Raw genomic sequence first — 19,170 nt, forward strand, 5'->3', positions numbered from 1 at the left:
CTTCAGTCTTAGGCTTTTGAGGACAAGGAGTAAGAAAAAGAAAAGAAAAAGGCTAATTCATCCTGCTTGTATGCCAAACAGGCTTTCAGGGTGGAGGGAGACATATTCTACGCAGCATGGTGACTCAAGGATCTAAAGGCCTCTCTTAGGTGGGTCCATAAGACTCCAGCCCTGCCAAGTTCAGGTAGCAGGGTGCCAAGCATCAGCATTCCTCTTGGGCCAGGCCAACAAAGGTAATCTAATAACATAGCTGAGTAACCACAGTCCTGGTCAGGAGCCTCCCTTTTAAGGTGCTGCACCTTTCCATTCTGGGAAATTCTTGAAACTCGGGTAACTCAACAGCTCTCTCATTTGTGTCACAGATGAACCCCAGGTCTCCTCCCTTCTCCCCCTCTCCAAGCCCAAGTCCAGCCCAGTCCTACCTGGCCGCAGCACCTAAGAGCAAGCCTGTGATCAGCTTACTGGAGGCTCCTGACCTTCATTCTTGCTGGTTAACATGATTTGGGAAACATGGAGTTCTCCCTGGGATAGGGTTTAGCAAATAAATGTGTAGAACCCCTGTGCACCTGAAACTGATACAACCTTGTAAATCAAGTATTAAAAACTCTAAGTCACCTGGCTAAATGTGAATTTCAGATAAACAGTGAATATCATTTTAGTGTAAGGATGCCCCAAATATTGTACCATATTTGACCTGACAACTCTACCCTGGAGGTATCTGTTTATTCATTTATCCTGAGCGTATTCTAGAATAGCAATTGGCAAATGTTTTCTGTAAAGGGTCAGATAGTAAATTTATTTTAAGCTTCTGGGCCACAAGGTCTCTGTTACAACTACTCAATTCTTCTGTTGTAGCACAAAAGCAACCACAGACAATGCATAAATGAATAGTTGGGTTCAATAAAATTTTACTTATAGACACTGACCTTTGAACTTTATATAACTTTCACGTTGTGAAATAGTCTTATTTTTCCCCAACCATTAAAAAATGTGAAAATCATTCTTGGCTCACAAACTGTACAAAAATAGTAGTAAGGTAGATTTGGCCTATGGGTCATAATCTGCCCGCTTCTGATCTAAAAAAGGATGAAACTTTTGTCTGAATCCAAATCACAAGAGGATTTGTAAAGATACAAATCGCCGACCCTACTCCCAGAGCATTTGATCCAGTATGTCTGGAGCAGTGCCTAATAATGTTTCTAAGTTCCTAGGTGATGCTCAAACCCGTGTCCTCTGGAGTGAAATGGCCAGGGAGGTCCCCATCTAGTGTATTTTAAACTCTCCTCAGCTTTAGGAACTATTTTCTATGAGGATCACAGATCATATCTTCATTTGAGGGACTCTCTCTCCCCAAGCATCCCCATTCTCACTAAGAATTTTTCTGTGTAATTGCTTCTGGAATTTTCTCTTTGAGCTAGAACTCAGGACAGAATTGGGATGAGAGTTTCTAGTGCATTTGGTTTTTAAAAAGTAGTCACCCCCCCACAAGTGCATTTAGGGACCTTCGTGGTGGTCCAGAGGTTAAGACTGTGCTTTTACTGCAGGGGTTCTATCCCTGGTTGGGAAAATAAGATTCCAAGTACTGCAGGGTGCGGCAGAAAATTTTAAAAAACAAACAATAAAAGCATTCCAAAATCTTTGATTTTGGAATAATTTTAGACTTAAAAAGAGAGTGAAAAGAGGATTAAGTTTTCATATGCCCCTCAACCACTTAACATCTTGCATTACCATGGTACATTCATCAAAATGAGAAACCAACATTAGCACAATACTATTAACTGAACTCTAGACTTTATTTGAATTTCAACTCTTTTTCCACTGATGCCCTTTGTTCTGTTCCAGGATCCCAAGGAAGGTATCACATTGTGTTTGGTTGTCTTGTCTCCTTAGGTATTGCTGGGCTGTAACGGCTTCTCACTGTTGCCTTATTTTTCATGACCTTGACAGTCCTGAAGCCTACCGGTCAGGCATTTTGTAGAATGTCACTCAGTGCGATTTGTTTGATGTTTTCTTTGTAACTAGTCTGAGTTTATGGGTCTTCCAGAAAAAAATACTACACAGGGAAGTTCCTTTCTCATCACCTCTAACTGGTAATGTTAACTTTGATCCCTAGGATGCTTCTTAGCAGGCTGAGCACCGAGGAGGGCGTGAAGGGACCTCGAACTTTTCTGGCACGTTCTACTTGTCGCTCAGCACCCTTTTCCCCCTACTGTCCCCGGGGTCACCCTCCCACAAGAGTTTCCGGTTCCTCAACAGTGAATCAAAGGCAAGTCTAACTGGTCCTTCAGCACAGAGGAGAAACAGGATGAGCAGCAGCAGCCGAGCCCTGTCTTTAACCAAGTTTCTCCCCCACCCCTCCCCTCACTTTTCACCAGCGAAAGGGAGGAAAAGGAGCCATGAAGTGACACACCTTGGGGGGCGGGGGGCGGGGATGCGGTTTGAGTGTCTGTGTTTTCCGCGCCGGCGCGTTCTGTCGCAACCACGCGACCATCGCGATAGAAGCGCGAGATCGGCGCTGGCCCTTTAACAGCCCCTTCCCGGGGGCCTGCCCCGCGCGTGCGCACTGCGGTCCTGCGCTTGTCATCATGGCGACGCGGGGCCATGTGCAGGACCCTAACGACAGGCGCCTCCGACCCATTTACGGTGAGTGCCTGGGGCCAGTCTGGTCGCCAGCCGAATGCGCCGAGGGCTTCCGAAGCCGGGGCGAAGGCCCGGGAGGGGCGCTGAGGGGCCAGAAGCCGAGCCGGCGGGCACAGGGGGCGGGCCGCGCGGGCCTCTAGGCCTCAGCCACGGGCCTCGCGTAAGCGCCGGCCTGGCTTTCTCGAGCCCTGAGTTGGTGGCGGCGCGGCCAGGGCGGCCGCAGGTCGGCAGAGCCGGCCTGACAGGCAGGCCCTGTGAGACACTACTCTCGCCGGGACCTCCGCTACCCGCAGGCTGCGTTGTCTGTCCGCAGGTGGAAGCTGGCTCCGGCATGAGGGTGGAACACCCCAGCATGAGGGAAAATTCCCCACTAAAGACTTTTTACTTGAGGGAGCGGGGCCTAAAGGGTTGTCTGACTAACTGTGCTCGGGGCACAGGGAGAAACAGGTCCAGAGAAGGGAAGGGGCTGACGCAAGGTCAACCCATATCGAGTCAGGAGCAGGCCCGGATTTGAGGTTCCCAATACAGAGCCCTGTGGTGGAGGAACAGCTGCTCTGGGCACATGTGGGAAGCGGGGGCGGCGGGGCGGGGGGGGGGGGGGTCTTGGGTCCAAAATAGCGGTGAAGCGACTCCAATAGCTGGTGTCGGGGGGCATGCAGGGAGGGCTCTTCCTTTTTGTAGCTTCTCTGGTCTTTCCTTTGCAGCCTGCCTTCCGCGTGCTAAGTGGATCCCCTTTCATAACGCTTACCTCAACCCTCAGGCTTTAAGACCTTGGTGGCATTCTGCTCTTCCAGTTGGGAAAAATCACGTATTTGAGTAAGGGAGGAAAACCTCTTCAGTAATCGAGACGTTCTGTAATTGGAAAGTGGCCCCATTTGTATTTCCTTTCCCCTTAGATGCTTGTGTGGTCTTGGTCTAGTTCATAGTGACGAAGGCTTCAAGGTCAGTGGCTTTCCAAAAGGAGGCCTCGTGTTTATAGGGTAGATGTTACTTAAATGGAGGCTGAGATGATTTAACTTTTTTGGATGGGGGTAACTTTATGTTTCTGGTACAACTGGCAGTGCTTTTTGTAATTTGTATAATGTTTTGCTCTTGAGTCTTATTTGATTCTAGCAACAGCCTTGTTGATAACAACAACAATAATAATTATTATTATCAACAGCAATAATGTGGATAGTCTGCTAATTATGTCAGTCACTCTCCTTGGCCTTTTATACTTATTATTGTTTGATCTTCACATTTTCTTCTGGGGTGGGTGGTTTTTCCCAGTCTCCTCCCTTCCTCTCGCCCTCTTCTTTCCACAGATGAGGAGACTGGGGGCTTTATTGATGTGTAATTCGTTTAAGGTCACTTACCTAACATGAAACTGGTATCTTAACCCCTGGGGACTGTCCCAGACTTTTTAACCACTGTGTTAGAAATCACCTTAGTTTGCACTGAAGACACTGATTTGCCAAAGGTCACAAAGGTGGAGAGTGGTAGATTTCCATTTTCCCAGGGCTGTAAAGTCTTGTGTATTTCAGTATCCCTTTTAAAGGGCAGAGATGAAGTATACAAGGGTGTCTTGAGGGTAAGTTCTGAATCCAGAGTTCACAATGGAGTTCATCACTGCTTTATAGCAGCTGCCTGCAGACTTTTTCTTTTTTAAAGACTGAATATTTTTAAGAATAATTGGATTTCTAAAAATTGTTCTTGAGGACCAAAGAAAATGTCTTTGGTGCCCCATAAATTGCTTAGAATTAATGTTTTGAACTATCCAATAGGAAAACTAGTCCCTTTCACACTGTTAGACATCAGGCTATGTTAACCAGATATGTAGGTCATATTGAAACTGAAGTCAGAATTATGTAGCTTTTCTTATAGTTACATGGGAAGAAGATTAGAAGATACTTTCTTTAGGAGTTCCAAGGCAATTAATATACACTGGCAGAATTAGGGAAAGCACTGCCCTTGACTTCAGCACTTCTGACCTCTGGACCTTGGGACAGCCTTGCTTTTGTGTTTAAATACCTGGGTATCCCTAAACCACTATTGTCCCTTGAATTTATCTCATTAGCTGACACATGAAGAAGCTAATGCTTGGCGGTGCTTACCCACCAGCCCAAAGTTCAACAACACTCAGCATTGATTGAGTGCTTGTTTGTGTGCTAACTGTCCTGTTTGGTAGGTAAGATTATTGTGAGCATAGTACTGAAGGCCAGAGATTAACTTGCTCAGGGCTGCAGCTAGTAAATTGTAGAGCTGGAATTTGAACGTGGCCATTCTCACTGGAGAGCTCAGCCCTTACTGAGACTCTGCAGCCTCGCTGTCTTTTGTGCAGCATTATTTATATTACCAAGGTTTAGGATTTTACAGCTGTTAGAAGCTTTGCCTATGACTTCAGCTTTTGCCGATGCAGTTGAGGGTAGAAGAGGACAGGGTGATTAATTGTGAAAATTATGGCAGGTTGAAATTCTGTTTTTGATGTCTCTGTATGTAATAGTTGTTTAGTCTAATGTCTTTAGAGTGCTTCTCTTTACTCATAAATTGGTAAGTTTGGGTATTGCAGTTTTGGTTTTTGAAAACCATCTTAAGTTTCTCAGAATGCCTACTTTATTGTTTTCTCCTTTCACTAAAATTATTCTCTTGTACTTTGTGGTTCTGAACAGATTTTCTATTCCCATGTGACTTGGTGAGCTCTAGTGCTTGCTTCTACCATTATTATTTTAAAATGTTTTTAGTAGTTAGTAGGGGTGTAGAGTTGGAAGTGATGGTCAGATATGGTACTTAATAAATTTTTATAGGATGCAGGAATTGTAAAATAAAAATAGAGAAGTTTCAAAGAAAAAATATCTCTGTAGTCTTTAGAATACACACACACATACTTTTATGGCACGAGATCCATTCTAATCTTTGTTACTGACTTACGGTGTTTTTTTTATATACTTATTTTAAAAATTGTACTGGGGTATAGTTGATTTAGAGTGTTGTGTTTGCTTCAGGGGTACAGCAGAGTGACTCAGTTCTTCATGTATCCATGCTTTTTTAGACTTTCCTCATGTAGGATGCCACAGAATGTCGAGTAAAGTTCCCTGGGCTACGCAGTAGTCCTTGTTGCCTACTGACTTGCAGTCTTGCTCTAGCCTGAATCATGTGTCACCTGTCCTAGCTGTGTGTCCTGAATGATGATCACTTCTTTGGTGCTTTAGGACATTTCCCTTCCATGTGTAGCCAGACTCCAGGTAATTATTTTGCTATAGTTTGTTATTAAAACTTCCCAAGTCTTCACATGATTGTTCTATATATTCTGAACCTTCTGTTGGGCGGTGTTAGCTCAGTGAGTCTTGTCCTGTTTCGCCCCAAGAGTGACAGGGTGTCTTGGTAAGTGAATATTATCTTTTCTTTCTGTAGAAAAGTCACTTGGCACAACCTGTAGTCTTCTGTTCTGAAATCTTGACCTTTTAAAAAGCTCTTAGACTTTGAGATTCTAAAAACATTTTAAGCTTAGAAAGACATGATGCATAGAAAAATCCTAGAAGAATGCACAGAGTAGAGGGTAGTGGGTGTGTAGGGCAAGATTACAAGACTAGTAATTCTTTTCATGTTATACCTGTATGAATCACTTTTTTTCCCACTATACTGTATTATTTTTATTATTTAAAAATTAACTGAAAAGACTTTTAAAAGTCCAGTTTGATTACAGGAAGCCATCACTAATCATTGGTTCCTTGAATATCCTATTGTGGTCACTTTGTATTTATGTATCTCTTTCTCCCGCATTATAAAAGGATGACTCTGTGGGAAGTAGGTTTAAAAAGGACAGATGCAGGATGGAAGGCCATCAGTTCGAAGGCATTATTTGTTTTTAAGTTCAACCATTCATTTTTAAGTTCAACCTCACCACCCCCCATCTTCCACGTTAGGTATTTAAAAAAGGCTTGTTGATTAGAAGAATGTTTCACCTACAGTTTGTGTTCTTGGTAAAAGCAAGACTTCTGTTCTCAAACATTTAGGATTTTTAAGCAAAGAACATTATAATTTGAAAGTGGAGCTGTCTTGTATTCAGTCTTTTTCTAAATTTGGAGCAATATCTTGACTAGTCTCTGAAGTCCTTGTAGGAAGTGAAAACAGTGCAGGTTGTCAATTTCAGCTACTCTGGAAGGTTTAAAAGCATTTGCAAGGACACCTAATTTAAAGGCTTTCCTTTTTATTTGTGAGACTGATCCCTTTTCTATTGTCAGTATTCGTAAGTATGATTGGACTTAGGATTCTTAAGTATGTTGGTCCCAGGGCCTCTCTACAGGGCCTGTAGACAGTAGGCCTGTATGTGTCAGGGCCTACTGCTGTCTGTCTGCACCACCTGCAGGGAAGAGGAGCTTCTGTTGGCCATATTACCCAGGAACGGGGCTGGCTCATTCGTTCAGTAGATTTTGATAGTCTCTTACCAGTGGTTTAACCCTGTGTTCCCCAGATTTTTATCATTCATTTATCCAGTCTGATGATTTTAGCTATATTACAGTATCATCTGTACTATTAATTACTTAATATTTTTCTCTAAGTTGACTGTTAAATTTATTTAAAAATAATTTGTATTATTGGGCTTCCCTGGTGGTTCAGTGGTAAAGCATCCACCTGCCAGTTCTGGAGACGCAGGTTTGATCCCTGGGTCAGGAAGATCCCTTGGAGAAGGAAATGGCAACCCTCTCCAGTATTCTTGCTTGGGAAGTCCCGTGGGCAGAGGAGACTGACAGGCAGAGGAGACTGACAGACAACAGTCCATGGGGTTACGAAAGAATTGGACAGGGCTTCCCTGATAGCTCAGTTGGTAAAGAATGCGCCTGCAATGCAGGAAACCCTGGTTCGATTCCTGGGTTGGGAAGATCCCCTGGAGAAGGGAAAGACTACCCACTCCAGTATTCTGGCCTGAAGAATTCATGGACTGTATAGTCCGTGGTGTTGCAGAGAGTTAGACACGACTGAGTGACTTTGAGTTCACTTCACTTAGTGATTAAACAACAACAAATCTTTATTGTTACCATTAGTGGAAAATCTGTCACTTGCCCTGAGAAAACAAATCATAAGAATAAGTACATACAATGAAAAGAAAACAATGTTATTAAAGTCTTAAATCTTTTTTTTGTTGAACCAGTGGCATGTAGGATCTTAGTCCCCTAACCAGGAATTGAACCTGCGCCCCCTGCAGTGCAAGCACAGATTCTTGACCACTGGCCTGCCAGGGAAGTCCCTTAACTAGTTTCTGATAGTTGTGGAACTCTCAATCTGAGACCTGTTGCTTCTCTGTTTGAAAAAAATGGGGGGGGGGGACATTAGCAAATATTAAAGAAGTGACAGGCAAATGCCAATTTGAGTATCTCCTTAATATAAAGGAAATATTAGAAGTCAACTTTCTCACTGTGTTATCTAGTACTGCCTACAGAGATCACCTAAAAACAGTAGTTGGAGTGATAATTGTGCTTTGAAAAACACTGCTTTAACTGACACATCATCATCTTATTTCCTGTGTCTGATTCGTGGATGGCTGACTGGCTTACTCTCATTAAGGGAACCATACCAGTCCTAATGGTCAAGCCACAATTACCCTTGAGTAAGCTTTTAAAAAGACTTAAAAAAATAGAATTAGGATATCATTTTTTTGGCCTTTTTTCACCAAATGCTACATAATTTATATTACAAAGTCAGTGATGTAAAGTGGAAATAAACATTTCCCAAAGACTCAGCAACCAATTAATCAGTAGGCTTCCAGGAAGGGGGAGCCTGACAGCAGGCTGAATGTGGTGGGGTATCTTAGCTAAAATTCTTTTGGGTTCAAGGAGCAGAAACCCTTTGACACGAGCTCAAGTAGAGCGAGGTTGTTTATAAACCCTGTGGGAGCCTAGGGCAGGAATGCAGTGTTCTAGAGCCTGATGGAAACTGGAAGGCTGTCAAGATCTGAAGCTTCTTTCTCAAACACTTGTCTCTGCTGCTCGTATCTGTTTGTGTCTGTTCTTTTCTCTGCTAGGTTCTCCAAGCCTTTTTTTTAATGTGCTTACTCATCACTTATGCAGGGCCCAAGTGCTGGCTGAAGCTAAAGTAGGGAGAGGTTGTTTGCTTAATCAGCACCGCCCCCTATCCCCCCATCTATTTTTTGATAAAGGTAACTGACATTATTCTTTTATAAATGTTATATGAATGAAGAGCCAAGAGATAACTCCCTTTTCACTCCCCATTAACCAATTTGCATCTCCCAAGACTCCTTCCAGATGGAAATTCTGGACCTGCCCCGGATAATCTCAAACTGGAAATATTTATTGCCTTCCAAATGGAGTTCTACATAGCTTTCTGACTCCAGGTTTCAGCATTGCAGTTATGGATTACCAGGTTTACCCAGCTTGGGTCAAATGTCCATTCCATTGGGCTTCAGTTACGTGATCTAGACATACTCATCCAATTCTACCCCTTCAGCAGAGTCTGTGGAAACCATTCCCAAAGAAGAGGGCAAGGGTACAGGATATTAATATATCAGACCCTTGTCAACAACAGAGAGGAAAAGTTAAATATCCTTGTAGTCCTAATCTCTGGTCTGATCTGTTTATGGGGAGATCCTGAGTTGGGGTTTCACCAAAGATACCTACTCTTTGAGAAGGCTTCAAGATGTGGTCCATGAACTTGGAGTCTTACAGGACTGAGTCAGACATAACTTAGAACTCACTCTGCATAAGACCAACACCAGGTTATTAGAAAGAGAAGATATCATTTATTGAACTGAAATGTCTCTCAGATATTCTATGAGGACAAATGGTGGCCTGTCGCCGGAACTAAGAATTTGAGAAAACTGGTATTAGGTATTCAGGCCAAGATTTTGTATGCTTTTAGATTTCTGTGATTTCGCTCTGAGTATTAAGTCTTTGATCTTTTTTAGATTGTGATTCCTCCAGAGTAAGTCGTCTTAATCATTGTACCTAGCATTATTGGTGCTCATTGGTATTAAGTGCATTGAAGGGAGACTAGAGATGAAACTCATGTGTTCATGTGGTTGTTTTTTAAAAGTTGTGGCAAAGTATTCATTGGAGAAAAATTGAAGCCGTCAGGTAAAATGATAGTGCGTTTCTGTTATTTGGCCTTGAGCCACCAGGGCCGTAGCTGATTTTGAGTTGTCTTTGCCTCCTCTCTCCCTGTTGCTAATGTGGGACCTTGAGGAGCAAAGAGGGACCAGCTGTAGTAGCCGATTGTGAACTAGCTTGTGTTCAGCCATCTTTCTGTGTTCTGAATCAGCAGCTACCACTCGATTTCCCATTTATAACACTTCTTTCTTTCCTTTTCTAGAAATGAATCTTTGCTTTTATTAGATAAATATTTTTCAAGTTAATCAGCTTTTTTTTTCTAGAGTGGTTTTTCCTGTTCACCCACACACCCCCCTCTTCTCCCGGCAGTTTCCCGTGTTACTAACATTTGCAGTGGTGTGGTGCATTTGCTATAGTTGCTGAGCCAATGTAATATGTTATTGTTAACTCCCTAGTTGACTAGTTTACATTAGAGTTCATTCTGTATGTTGCGCATTCTGTGGATTTTGACAAATAAATAATTGAGGCATACCGTCATTACAGCATCATACAGTTTCACTGCACTGAAAAATCCGTGCTCTCCAGTTATTCATCCTTCCCTCGGCTCCTGGCATCCACTGACTGTTCCACTGTGCCTATAATTTTTGCCTTTCTCAGTACGTAGCTTTGTCCTGTTGGCTTCATTCTCTTGGCAGTGTGCATTTAAGAGTCCTCTGTTTTTTCCTTTGACTTGCTAGCTCATTTGTTTTTATCACTGAATAATATTTCATTGTATGGAGGGATGTACCACAGTTTTTTTTCCATTCGCCTACCGAAGGACACTTTGGTTCCTCCCAAGTTGTGGCAGTTACGTACAAAGCTGCTGTAAACATTTGTGTGCAGATTTTTGTGTGAAAGTAAGTTTTCATCTCATTTGGGTAGATAACAAGGAGCTGGATCATATGGTTAGAGCATGTTTAGTTTTTTAAGAAACAGCCTGTCTTCCAAGGTGGCAGTGCCGTCTTTGCATTCCCAGCGGCAGTGAGTAAGAGTTGCTTTGGTTCCCTGTCCTCACCAGCCTTTGGTCATAGATTAGTGTGAGTTGTTCGTGTTTTGTCAGTTCCCATGCTGATTCGGGACCTCGAGGAGCCAAGAGGGACCTGGTAGTAGTCGTCGCGTTTAGTCATCTTGTATCTAGAGTTGGCATCTGCCACTGTTGCCCATTTAACACACTTCTCATTTTCTTTTAGATCCTCTCATTTGGAAATTAATCTTTGCTGTTATTCTACTTTTGAATAATAATTGATTGGTTTTCTTCCTTAACAAAATTTTATAACAAGTCTCCATATTCCTTGAGTTTTGGAATGGATGCATAGGTTAGGGAACTTAGAAGTCAGTTTTTTTCAAAGTCAGTGCTAGTTTCTGTTTCAACTTACGTATATGAAAGAACTGTTTTTCCTACCTTGTCTACTACTAATATTGCTGGATTTAATTTGCCACCCCTGTTACTGTCTCTTTTTTTTCCCCCAGCAAATTATTCTTAACTCTGTGACATAGTAAGTACACATTACACATTTTATTGAGGGAATGTGGTCCATTTGGTAGATTTGAAGTTTGAGTATAATAAACTGTTTTTTTAGATATTTTAATTTTTGTGTGACTAAACCCATTTGTTTCGCATAGGTAAAAATATTAGTGTCATCTGTCATCTAAATATATTTGGTCTTGAATCTTCATTAAGGACTAGTATAACTGGATTATATTGCTTTTGGATGAGAAATGACTATAACAAAATATAAGATTGGGTTCTGGACCATCCTGGCTGTTTAGAGTTCATATCGCTCCATGATATTTTTAAATACCAAATTAGGACACTTTTTGAAATATCTGATACTAGCCTATACATTTTTCATATTTGTTGTTGAAGAAATATAATGATCCTAACTTCTGTTTTCATAGATTATCTTGATAATGGTAATAATAAAATGGCAATTCAGCAAGCAGATAAATTGTTGAAAAAGCATAAAGATCTTCATTGTGCTAAGGTAAGTTCATTTTCCTTCAAGTTACTTATAATTTGGTTGGTTATATATTATAATCTTTAAAGGGAAAGATGTTTCATTAATCTCTTTAGTGCCTGTGTTTTTCAGAGTATTTCTTAGGCCATATATTTTCCCGGTCCCTTAAATGCCATAAATAGTATTTAATTAAAAGCTCACTGCTTTTTTCTTTGGACATGACTTCTCTAATTTAATTATTCAATTTTCACAGGTCCCTTTAAGGGCTGTTGTACAGTTTTTTTGTCTTGCTTTGTGCATTCTTAATATGACTGAAATAGGAAAGAATCTTTATTTGCTGATATTTTTAGTGAAATAGTTGATTCGCAACCTAGGCATATCTTGTAATTTACCTTGTGCTTTCAAGTTGCCTTTCTTTGGTTCACATTTCCTTTTCTGTTCTTTAAAAGCAGTCTTGTCTTTTCTCTCAGGTGTTAAAGGCAATCGGTTTACAGAGAACTGGAAAGCAAGAGGAAGCCTTCATCTTGGCACAGGAGGTGGCCGCTCTTGAACCCACAGATGACAACTCGCTGCAGGCACTGACTATTCTTTACCGGGAGATGCACCGACGTACGTTTCTTTCTTTTCACTGTTTTTAAAACTGTGCTTAATTTTTTGGATATTTCTGGTTGACTTCTGTATTTGTCTAATTTACTTACCACTCATGATTTGATGGATGACAGCAGGTAAACTAATGCGTTAATCATGGCCTGCAAAGGCTGTGGACAGAGTGGCTATTTTGCACATATTAGGATCCTTGAATTGGAATGAGGACTTGAATTTCATTTATGACATTTTTATTTGCTAAATGAAAGAGTTGCTTTTTCCCCACTTTAAAAATCCATATATTTTTGGCTGTGCGGGGTCTTTGTTGCTGCTTCGTTGGCTCTTCTCTAGTTGGCGTGAATGGGGCCTGCTCTCTGGTTGCAGTGCGCAGGCTTCTCACTGTGGTGGCTTCTCTTGTTGCAAAGCACGGGCTTCAGTATTGCAGCTCCTGGGCTCTAGAGCAGAGGCTCAAGCATGTGGCACATGGGCTTAGTTGTTCTGAGGTGTGTGGGGTCTTCCCGGATCAGGGATCAAACCTGGTCTCTTTATTGGCAGCTGGATTCTTTACCACTGAACCACCAGGGAAGCCCCTTTTCCCACTTTTTATTATGGAAAATTCCAAACATAGAAACAGAACAACATAATAAACCCCAGTGTGCCCATTACTCACCTTCAGCAATTATTGACACATGGTCAGTTTTAGTCTATACCCCTCTGCCTGCCAGATTATTCCTGACAATATCCTAGGTAGTGTTCAGTTTCATCTGTAGATAAAGTTTTTCCTTGTTGATTTCTTAAATGTTTTGTTATGAGATGTATGTCTTTAATAATACATGTTATAGAAGAGTATGTTTTATGTAACACACTAGAACATTTGATATGAGGTAAATGAACGTTCATAAACCTACCACCCAGCTTAAGAAATCGAGCATTATTAGGACAGGCGTACCTTGGATATATCATGGGTTTGGTTTCACATTAGAGTGAATATTGCAATAAAGGGAGTCACATGAATTTTTTCTCCAGTTCTCTCAACCTTTATGGAATTAAAGAGAGTTAGGGTCTTCTTCTGGGTTAGGCTTTGGCTTAAAGGAATATTGTGGCTGGTTTGATTGTCTACCCAGATCACTGAAACTTACTCCATGTCAGCAATAAGGCTGTTTGACTTTCTTATCATTTATGTGTTCACTGAAATGATACTTTTTTTTAGGAGAGCGCTGCACCTCTTGGCTTGTGGAATCTGACTCCCCATCCAGGGAATCCCTGGAGTAGTACTTTAAATTTCCTTCAAGAACTTTTCCTGTGCATTTACAACTTGGCTAACTGGCACAGGAGGCCTACCTTTCAGCCTGTCTTGGCTTTCTACATGACTTTCTCACTAAGCTTAATAATTTCTAGCTTTTGATTTAAAGTGCCAGTCATGTGACTCTTCCTTTCACTTGAGGCTGTTGTAGGGTTATTAACTGGCTTCATTTCAATATTGTGTCTCAAAGAATAGGGAGGCCTGAGGAGAGGGAGATAGACAGGAACAGCTAGATAATGGAGCAGTCAGAACACACGAACATTTGTTGATTAAGTTCAAGGTCTTATATGGGTATGATTTGTGGTGCTCTCAAACAATTCCAGTAGTAACTTCAAAGACCACTGGTTGAACTTGCCTAGTTGTCCAGTGGTTAAGACTCTGTCTGCCAATGCACGGGTCACAAGTTTGATCCTTGGTCTGGGAAGACTCCACATGCTGCGGGCACCTAAGCTCGTGTGCCTCAGAGCTGGTGCTTTGCAGTTGGAGAAGCCACCGCAATGAGAAGCCTGCGAACTGCGACTAGAGAGCCGCTCTCACTCACCACTGTAAAGAAAGCTCCTGTTCAGCAGTGAAGACCCAGCACAGGCGGATAAATTAATGGATTGAAAAAGAAAACGATCACTGGCCATAAATCACCAGAACTTTACAATAATGAAAAAGTTAGAAATATTGTGAGAATTACCAAAAATGTAGCAGTGACACAAAAGAGCAGATGCCGTGGGGAAGATGGTGCCAGTGGATTTGTTTAGACGCAGGGCTGCCGCAAGCCCTCAATTTGTAAAACACACAGGACCTGCAAATCTCAGTAAAGGGAAGTGTAATAAAGAAATGAGGCATGCCTGCGATGAGAGGACTTCCTGTCTGTCCTTTGTCAATCTCATTTCCCCTTTAACTTTCTAAGAGGGATTTGTATCCTGAGTTTTTTTAAATTCTCTTGCTTTTCTTTAAAAATATTTTCACATTTGTTTTTCTAAGCAATACATTGCTAGTTTTGCTTATTCTTGGACTTAATGTCAATGGCTTCATACTGTACATCTTCTGTAACATGCACTTTTCATCTAATATCCAAGTGCTTGTAGTTAATTCATGCTCACTGCCACAAAATACTTTTTTGGGTAAGTACACTAGAATCTAGGAATGGAGGTGTTTGGTCATAGGGTGTAGGTTCAGCTTAAAGATAAACATGATGTCAACCTACTTCTAAATTTACCCTCCCACTAGTATCACCGACTCAATGGACGCGAGTTTGAGTGAACTCCGGGAGTTGGTGAGGCCTGGTGTGCTGCAGTTCATTGGGGGTCCCAAAAAGTCGGACACAACTGAGTGACTGAACTGAACTAGCAGTGTATAAGAGTTTTAGTTGCTTCACATCCTTGTCATTGGTATTCTTAGACTTAAAAATTTTTTTGCCATCAAACCATCATGTTGTGCTCCTAAAAGTACACAGTTTTTGTCGATTATTTCTCAGTAAAACTGGGGAGAAAAAACAAATTTTTTGCCAACCTAGCAGGCAGAAAATGTTATTTTATAGTTCAGTTTTGTTTTTCATTCTTATAAAAGATTAAAGAATTGAGGTATATCTGATTATTCAGGGATTATGTCAGTTTAGTGCTATGGATTCTCTCCTAGCCTTAAAAAAAAATTATCCTACAAGTATTGATTGAATGTTTTTCTATGACAAGTATGTACTAGAATCCTAAAGGAAAGGTATTCTTTCTGCTCTCATGTTACTCATAGTCTATAAGGAAAAATAGATCAATAGATAGTATATTGCATTATATATTAATACATTGTATAAGAAAGTTATTTAAAAGATTTAAAAGTGGCAGAAGGAAGAAAGTGGCAGAAAGAAGCAGTGATCAAACTGAGGTGGAGGGGCAGAGACGGTGTCAGGAAAGGATTACATTTGAACTTGCATAGTTTCTGGCAGCATGCATGGGTGTGCGTATGCTGCACCTTGTCCGACTCTTTATGACCCCATCAGCTATAGCCCACGAGGCTCCTCTGTCCATGGAATTTTCCAGGCAACAGTACTGGAGCAGGTTGCCATTTGCTTCTCCAGAGGATCTTCCCTACCCAGGGATTGAACACACATCTCCTGCCTTGGCAAGTGGATTCTTTACTGCTGTGCCCCCTGGGAAGCCCTGTTCCTGGCAAGAGGGGATTACATTTGAACTGGCTCTGAGGTGATGTTCTCTCAGTAGAAAAGAGAGGAAAGGGGAATCCAGGCAGAGGAAATAATGTGAAGTCATGGAGATATGCTATAGCCCAGGGCATCTCGTGGAACTACAGATATTTTGATGTAGCTGTAGCGTAAAATGTCAGGTGGAAGGAATTTGGAAGAAGACAGAAAGGCTAAACAGACCTGGAGAGTCTTATATGTTGTAAATATCATTGGGGGGCTGACCTAGTCCATTCTTTTTTGAAAACACCTGAGCAAGGGAGGAGTAATGATCAGGTGAGGCAAAGCAGATATTTCTTCTTAATGATAGGAGACATCTGTTTCCCCCAAATAGGAAAAAAAAAATTGCTACTAAGATTTGTTACACATCAGTAATTAAAATCCTATTTCTCTTTGTCTTAGCGGAGTTAGTCACAAAACTTTATGAGGCAGCTGTGAAGAAAGTTCCCAATAGTGAGGAATATCACTCTCACCTCTTCATGGCCTATGCCAGAGTGGGCGAATACAAGAAAATGCAACAGGTAACTTGATAACCCAAGCCTCCTGGGCTGTGCGTTTTCTCTGAAAGCCTTTTCACTGTGGTTGAACTGCAGTTTGTGTGTGTGTGTGTGTGTGTGTGTGTGCGCGCACATGTATGCTTGCATACTGTATAGGAGTCAGTCTATTTATTTGTGTGTGTGGATCAACCAGATATTTGTGTGTGTGTGTTTTAAAGATGAACAACTATTCAGATTCTTTAACTGATTTATCTGGGAAACGTGATTGTTCTTTTGTCGCTTAATATATGTTTTGTTTGGTTCTAGTAAGTACAATCTAAAGGACAATCTTTAGATTGTCCCACTGCATCAGATCGTTGGTATATTTTCAGAAAATGGGCAGAAATCCCAGAACAATAACTGAACAGACTAGAAAAATTGGCTTTAAAAGTTTACATCTATTTTGTAAATTCAACTGTGTATATAGCCTGCTAAGATTTTTAAATCCACAGTGGGGGGAAAAAGTCCCTGTTGCTTGGGATGCTTTTTTTTTCCCCTGGATGCAGCTTCTCCTTCTCTGCTAGTTAGCACATTTCCCGTGTTCCTTGTATACCTGTGAAGGTGCCTCATCTGGATACATTGGGGCTGATACGTAAGTAAAACTGCCACCCCAGAGAAATGAAATTTGCCCAGTTAAGCTCATAAAGGGTTATCATGTCAAGCTAGAATTTTTTAAAGAAATGCTTTGTGGATATAATATGTTCTGAAGGCAGATATTTCCTACTTGGGTTTTTATTTGGTCTTATTTACTTGAAATATCAGGCTTCCCAAGTGGCTTGGTGGTAAAGAACCTGCCTGCCAATGCAGGATCTCCTGCAGGAGACGCTGGTTTGATCCCTGGTCAGGAAGATCTCTGGAGAAGGAAATGGCAACCCATTTCAGTATTCTTGCCTGGAGAATCCCATGGACAGAGGAGCCTGATGGGCTATAGTCCATGGGGTTGCAAAAGAGTTGGACACGACCTGAGCAACTAACACTTTCACTTGAAGTGTCGAACTGTAACACTAGATAAAGCAGGGAAGGTGGAAGATACTGTATTAAGATAAATCCTTTAAAAATCAGTCTTTGTATTCACCTTGGCAAGTTTTTAAACTGGAAGAATTTTGAGGGGCCCAAATATAATTCTTTGAAGAAATTTTATCATTATTTTTATGTATTGTTGGAGTATATTCTCGGGAAAATATTCAGAAATTATAATTTTTCTTCTGTTGTAAAATGGGTGTATTTTTAAAAATTGGTAACACTAACATAAACATGTAAATCTTTAGTATGATTTTTACTTGTAAGAGTATGTTTTAAGTAAAGCATATTAAATATACATTAATATGGACACAGGTAAATAAACTACAACACCTCATTCTCACTCCCTGCACCCATCCGTGGTACTGTGTGTCTTTATTTGTTCACATAGAAAGATATTCCCAGTAGTGATTGAAGAGAGCAGGTTGTAAAATGGCCTTCTCCCCCTTCTCTCCCATCTACCTCTCCTTAATAAAAGATAGTATTAGATGTATGTACTGAAATATTGCTAGGATATAGGGCTGTGGTTACTTTCCAGCTTGCTTTCTGTTTTTTTAAAAAGCTTTTGTTAATTTATGATCCCACAAAATACATTTTTGAAATATATATTTTATAAAATATAAACACATAAAATAACAAAAAGTAGAAGTTCATGCAATGGCAATATTAAGGTAAATTTTGAGAAAAGGAAAAAATAATCTGCCACTTGATCACTTTTATTTTTGTAAGGTTTAACTTTACTTGTTGCCAGAGATATGTATAATTTTTCAGCTTGCTCTTTGGAGACTGTTGCTCTGACTTGGCTTAATAGTTACAGCTTCTCAGTGTTTTAACCATAGCTTGCTTTTGCATTGTCTTAGTCTATTGTATTGGAGGAATGGAGTCCTCTAGTGTTAAATGTCTCAGAACGGAGTTTGTTAGCTCTTATCCTACCTTTGTTGCTGCTCAAGGTAGTCACAGTTCTTAGCTCATATGTATGCTTATTTTGAAATGGGTATGTCCGTCTGGGGTAATAGGTATTTTATAAATTATGTGCTATGTTTCTTAAGAGTAAAGGCTTTTGTTCACTACTGAATCCTCAGTTCCTAGGATAACATATGCATGATAAATACTTGTTAAATAATGAGCGATTTGCATAAACTGGTTTAGATAAGAGGGAGGGAAGCCAGGGAATCAGAAAGTTTAAGGATTTCTGCCCCACAGATATCTCTGGCAGGTAACATTAAAGCCACCTTGAATAAAGAGTTGCTAGTTATTCACATGATAGATGACTAGACTTTCCTTTTTCTGTTAGTGACATTCCTATTCTCTGAGTCACCAATTTGTGGCCACATTTTTCCAACTTCTCTGTGGTTGGAAATTCTCCGTAGCAACAGAGTGATTGCACCTCTAAGACAGTAAGGTATAGGCATGAAAATTTTCTTTTATGTTGGAAATTCGTATTAATATTCCTTTTTATTTCTGTATGTCATTATAAAATGTTATCTTTACCCAAATTATTGAAAAAAAATTTTTTTTAATGCTTTGCATTTCATTTCTCCAGTTTGGTTGGTATTAGAAACAGGGACCTCAAGCAATCCTGGACTCTCCTCCTTATCCTCTATGTCCATTTTGTCTCTAGAGTCTTTTTTTTTTTTTAAGTTTTTTTATTAACATATAGTTAGTTGCTTTGCAGTATTGTGTCAGTGTCTGCTGTATAGCAAAATGAATAAGCCACACATACACATATATCCCCTCCCTTTTGGTGTTTCACCGTCCAGATCATCTTGATTCTGCCTCCAAGGTGTTTTTAAGGTTTCTCTCTCTCTCTCTTTTTTTTTTTTGGCCACAGGGCTTGTAGGATCTTATTTCCTGACCAAGGATCATC

General features: G+C 40.7%; 1 protein-coding gene across 4 annotated transcripts in view; it reads left to right on the forward strand.

The window, feature by feature from the left end:
* The first annotated feature begins 2,575 nt into the window (after nt 1–2,575).
* Nucleotides 2,576–19,170, forward strand: part of NAA25 (N-alpha-acetyltransferase 25, NatB auxiliary subunit) — a 65,325-nt gene continuing 48,730 nt past the window's right edge. For 3 of the 4 annotated variants that reach the window (XM_060401259.1, XM_060401261.1, XM_004017405.6), the window contains exons 1-4: nt 2,576–2,643; nt 11,619–11,704; nt 12,148–12,286; nt 16,150–16,268. In XM_060401259.1, the coding sequence (XP_060257242.1) occupies nt 2,586–2,643; nt 11,619–11,704; nt 12,148–12,286; nt 16,150–16,268 (402 nt within the window). In that variant the 5' untranslated portion in view covers nt 2,576–2,585. Of the gene's footprint in view, nt 2,644–4,897; nt 5,082–11,618; nt 11,705–12,147; nt 12,287–16,149; nt 16,269–19,170 lie in introns of those variants that run through there. The other variant, XM_060401260.1, reaches the window with a different exon arrangement.

This window comes from Ovis aries, chromosome 17, assembly GCF_016772045.2.
Source record: "Ovis aries strain OAR_USU_Benz2616 breed Rambouillet chromosome 17, ARS-UI_Ramb_v3.0, whole genome shotgun sequence".
Classification (NCBI taxonomy): domain Eukaryota; kingdom Metazoa; phylum Chordata; class Mammalia; order Artiodactyla; family Bovidae; genus Ovis; species Ovis aries.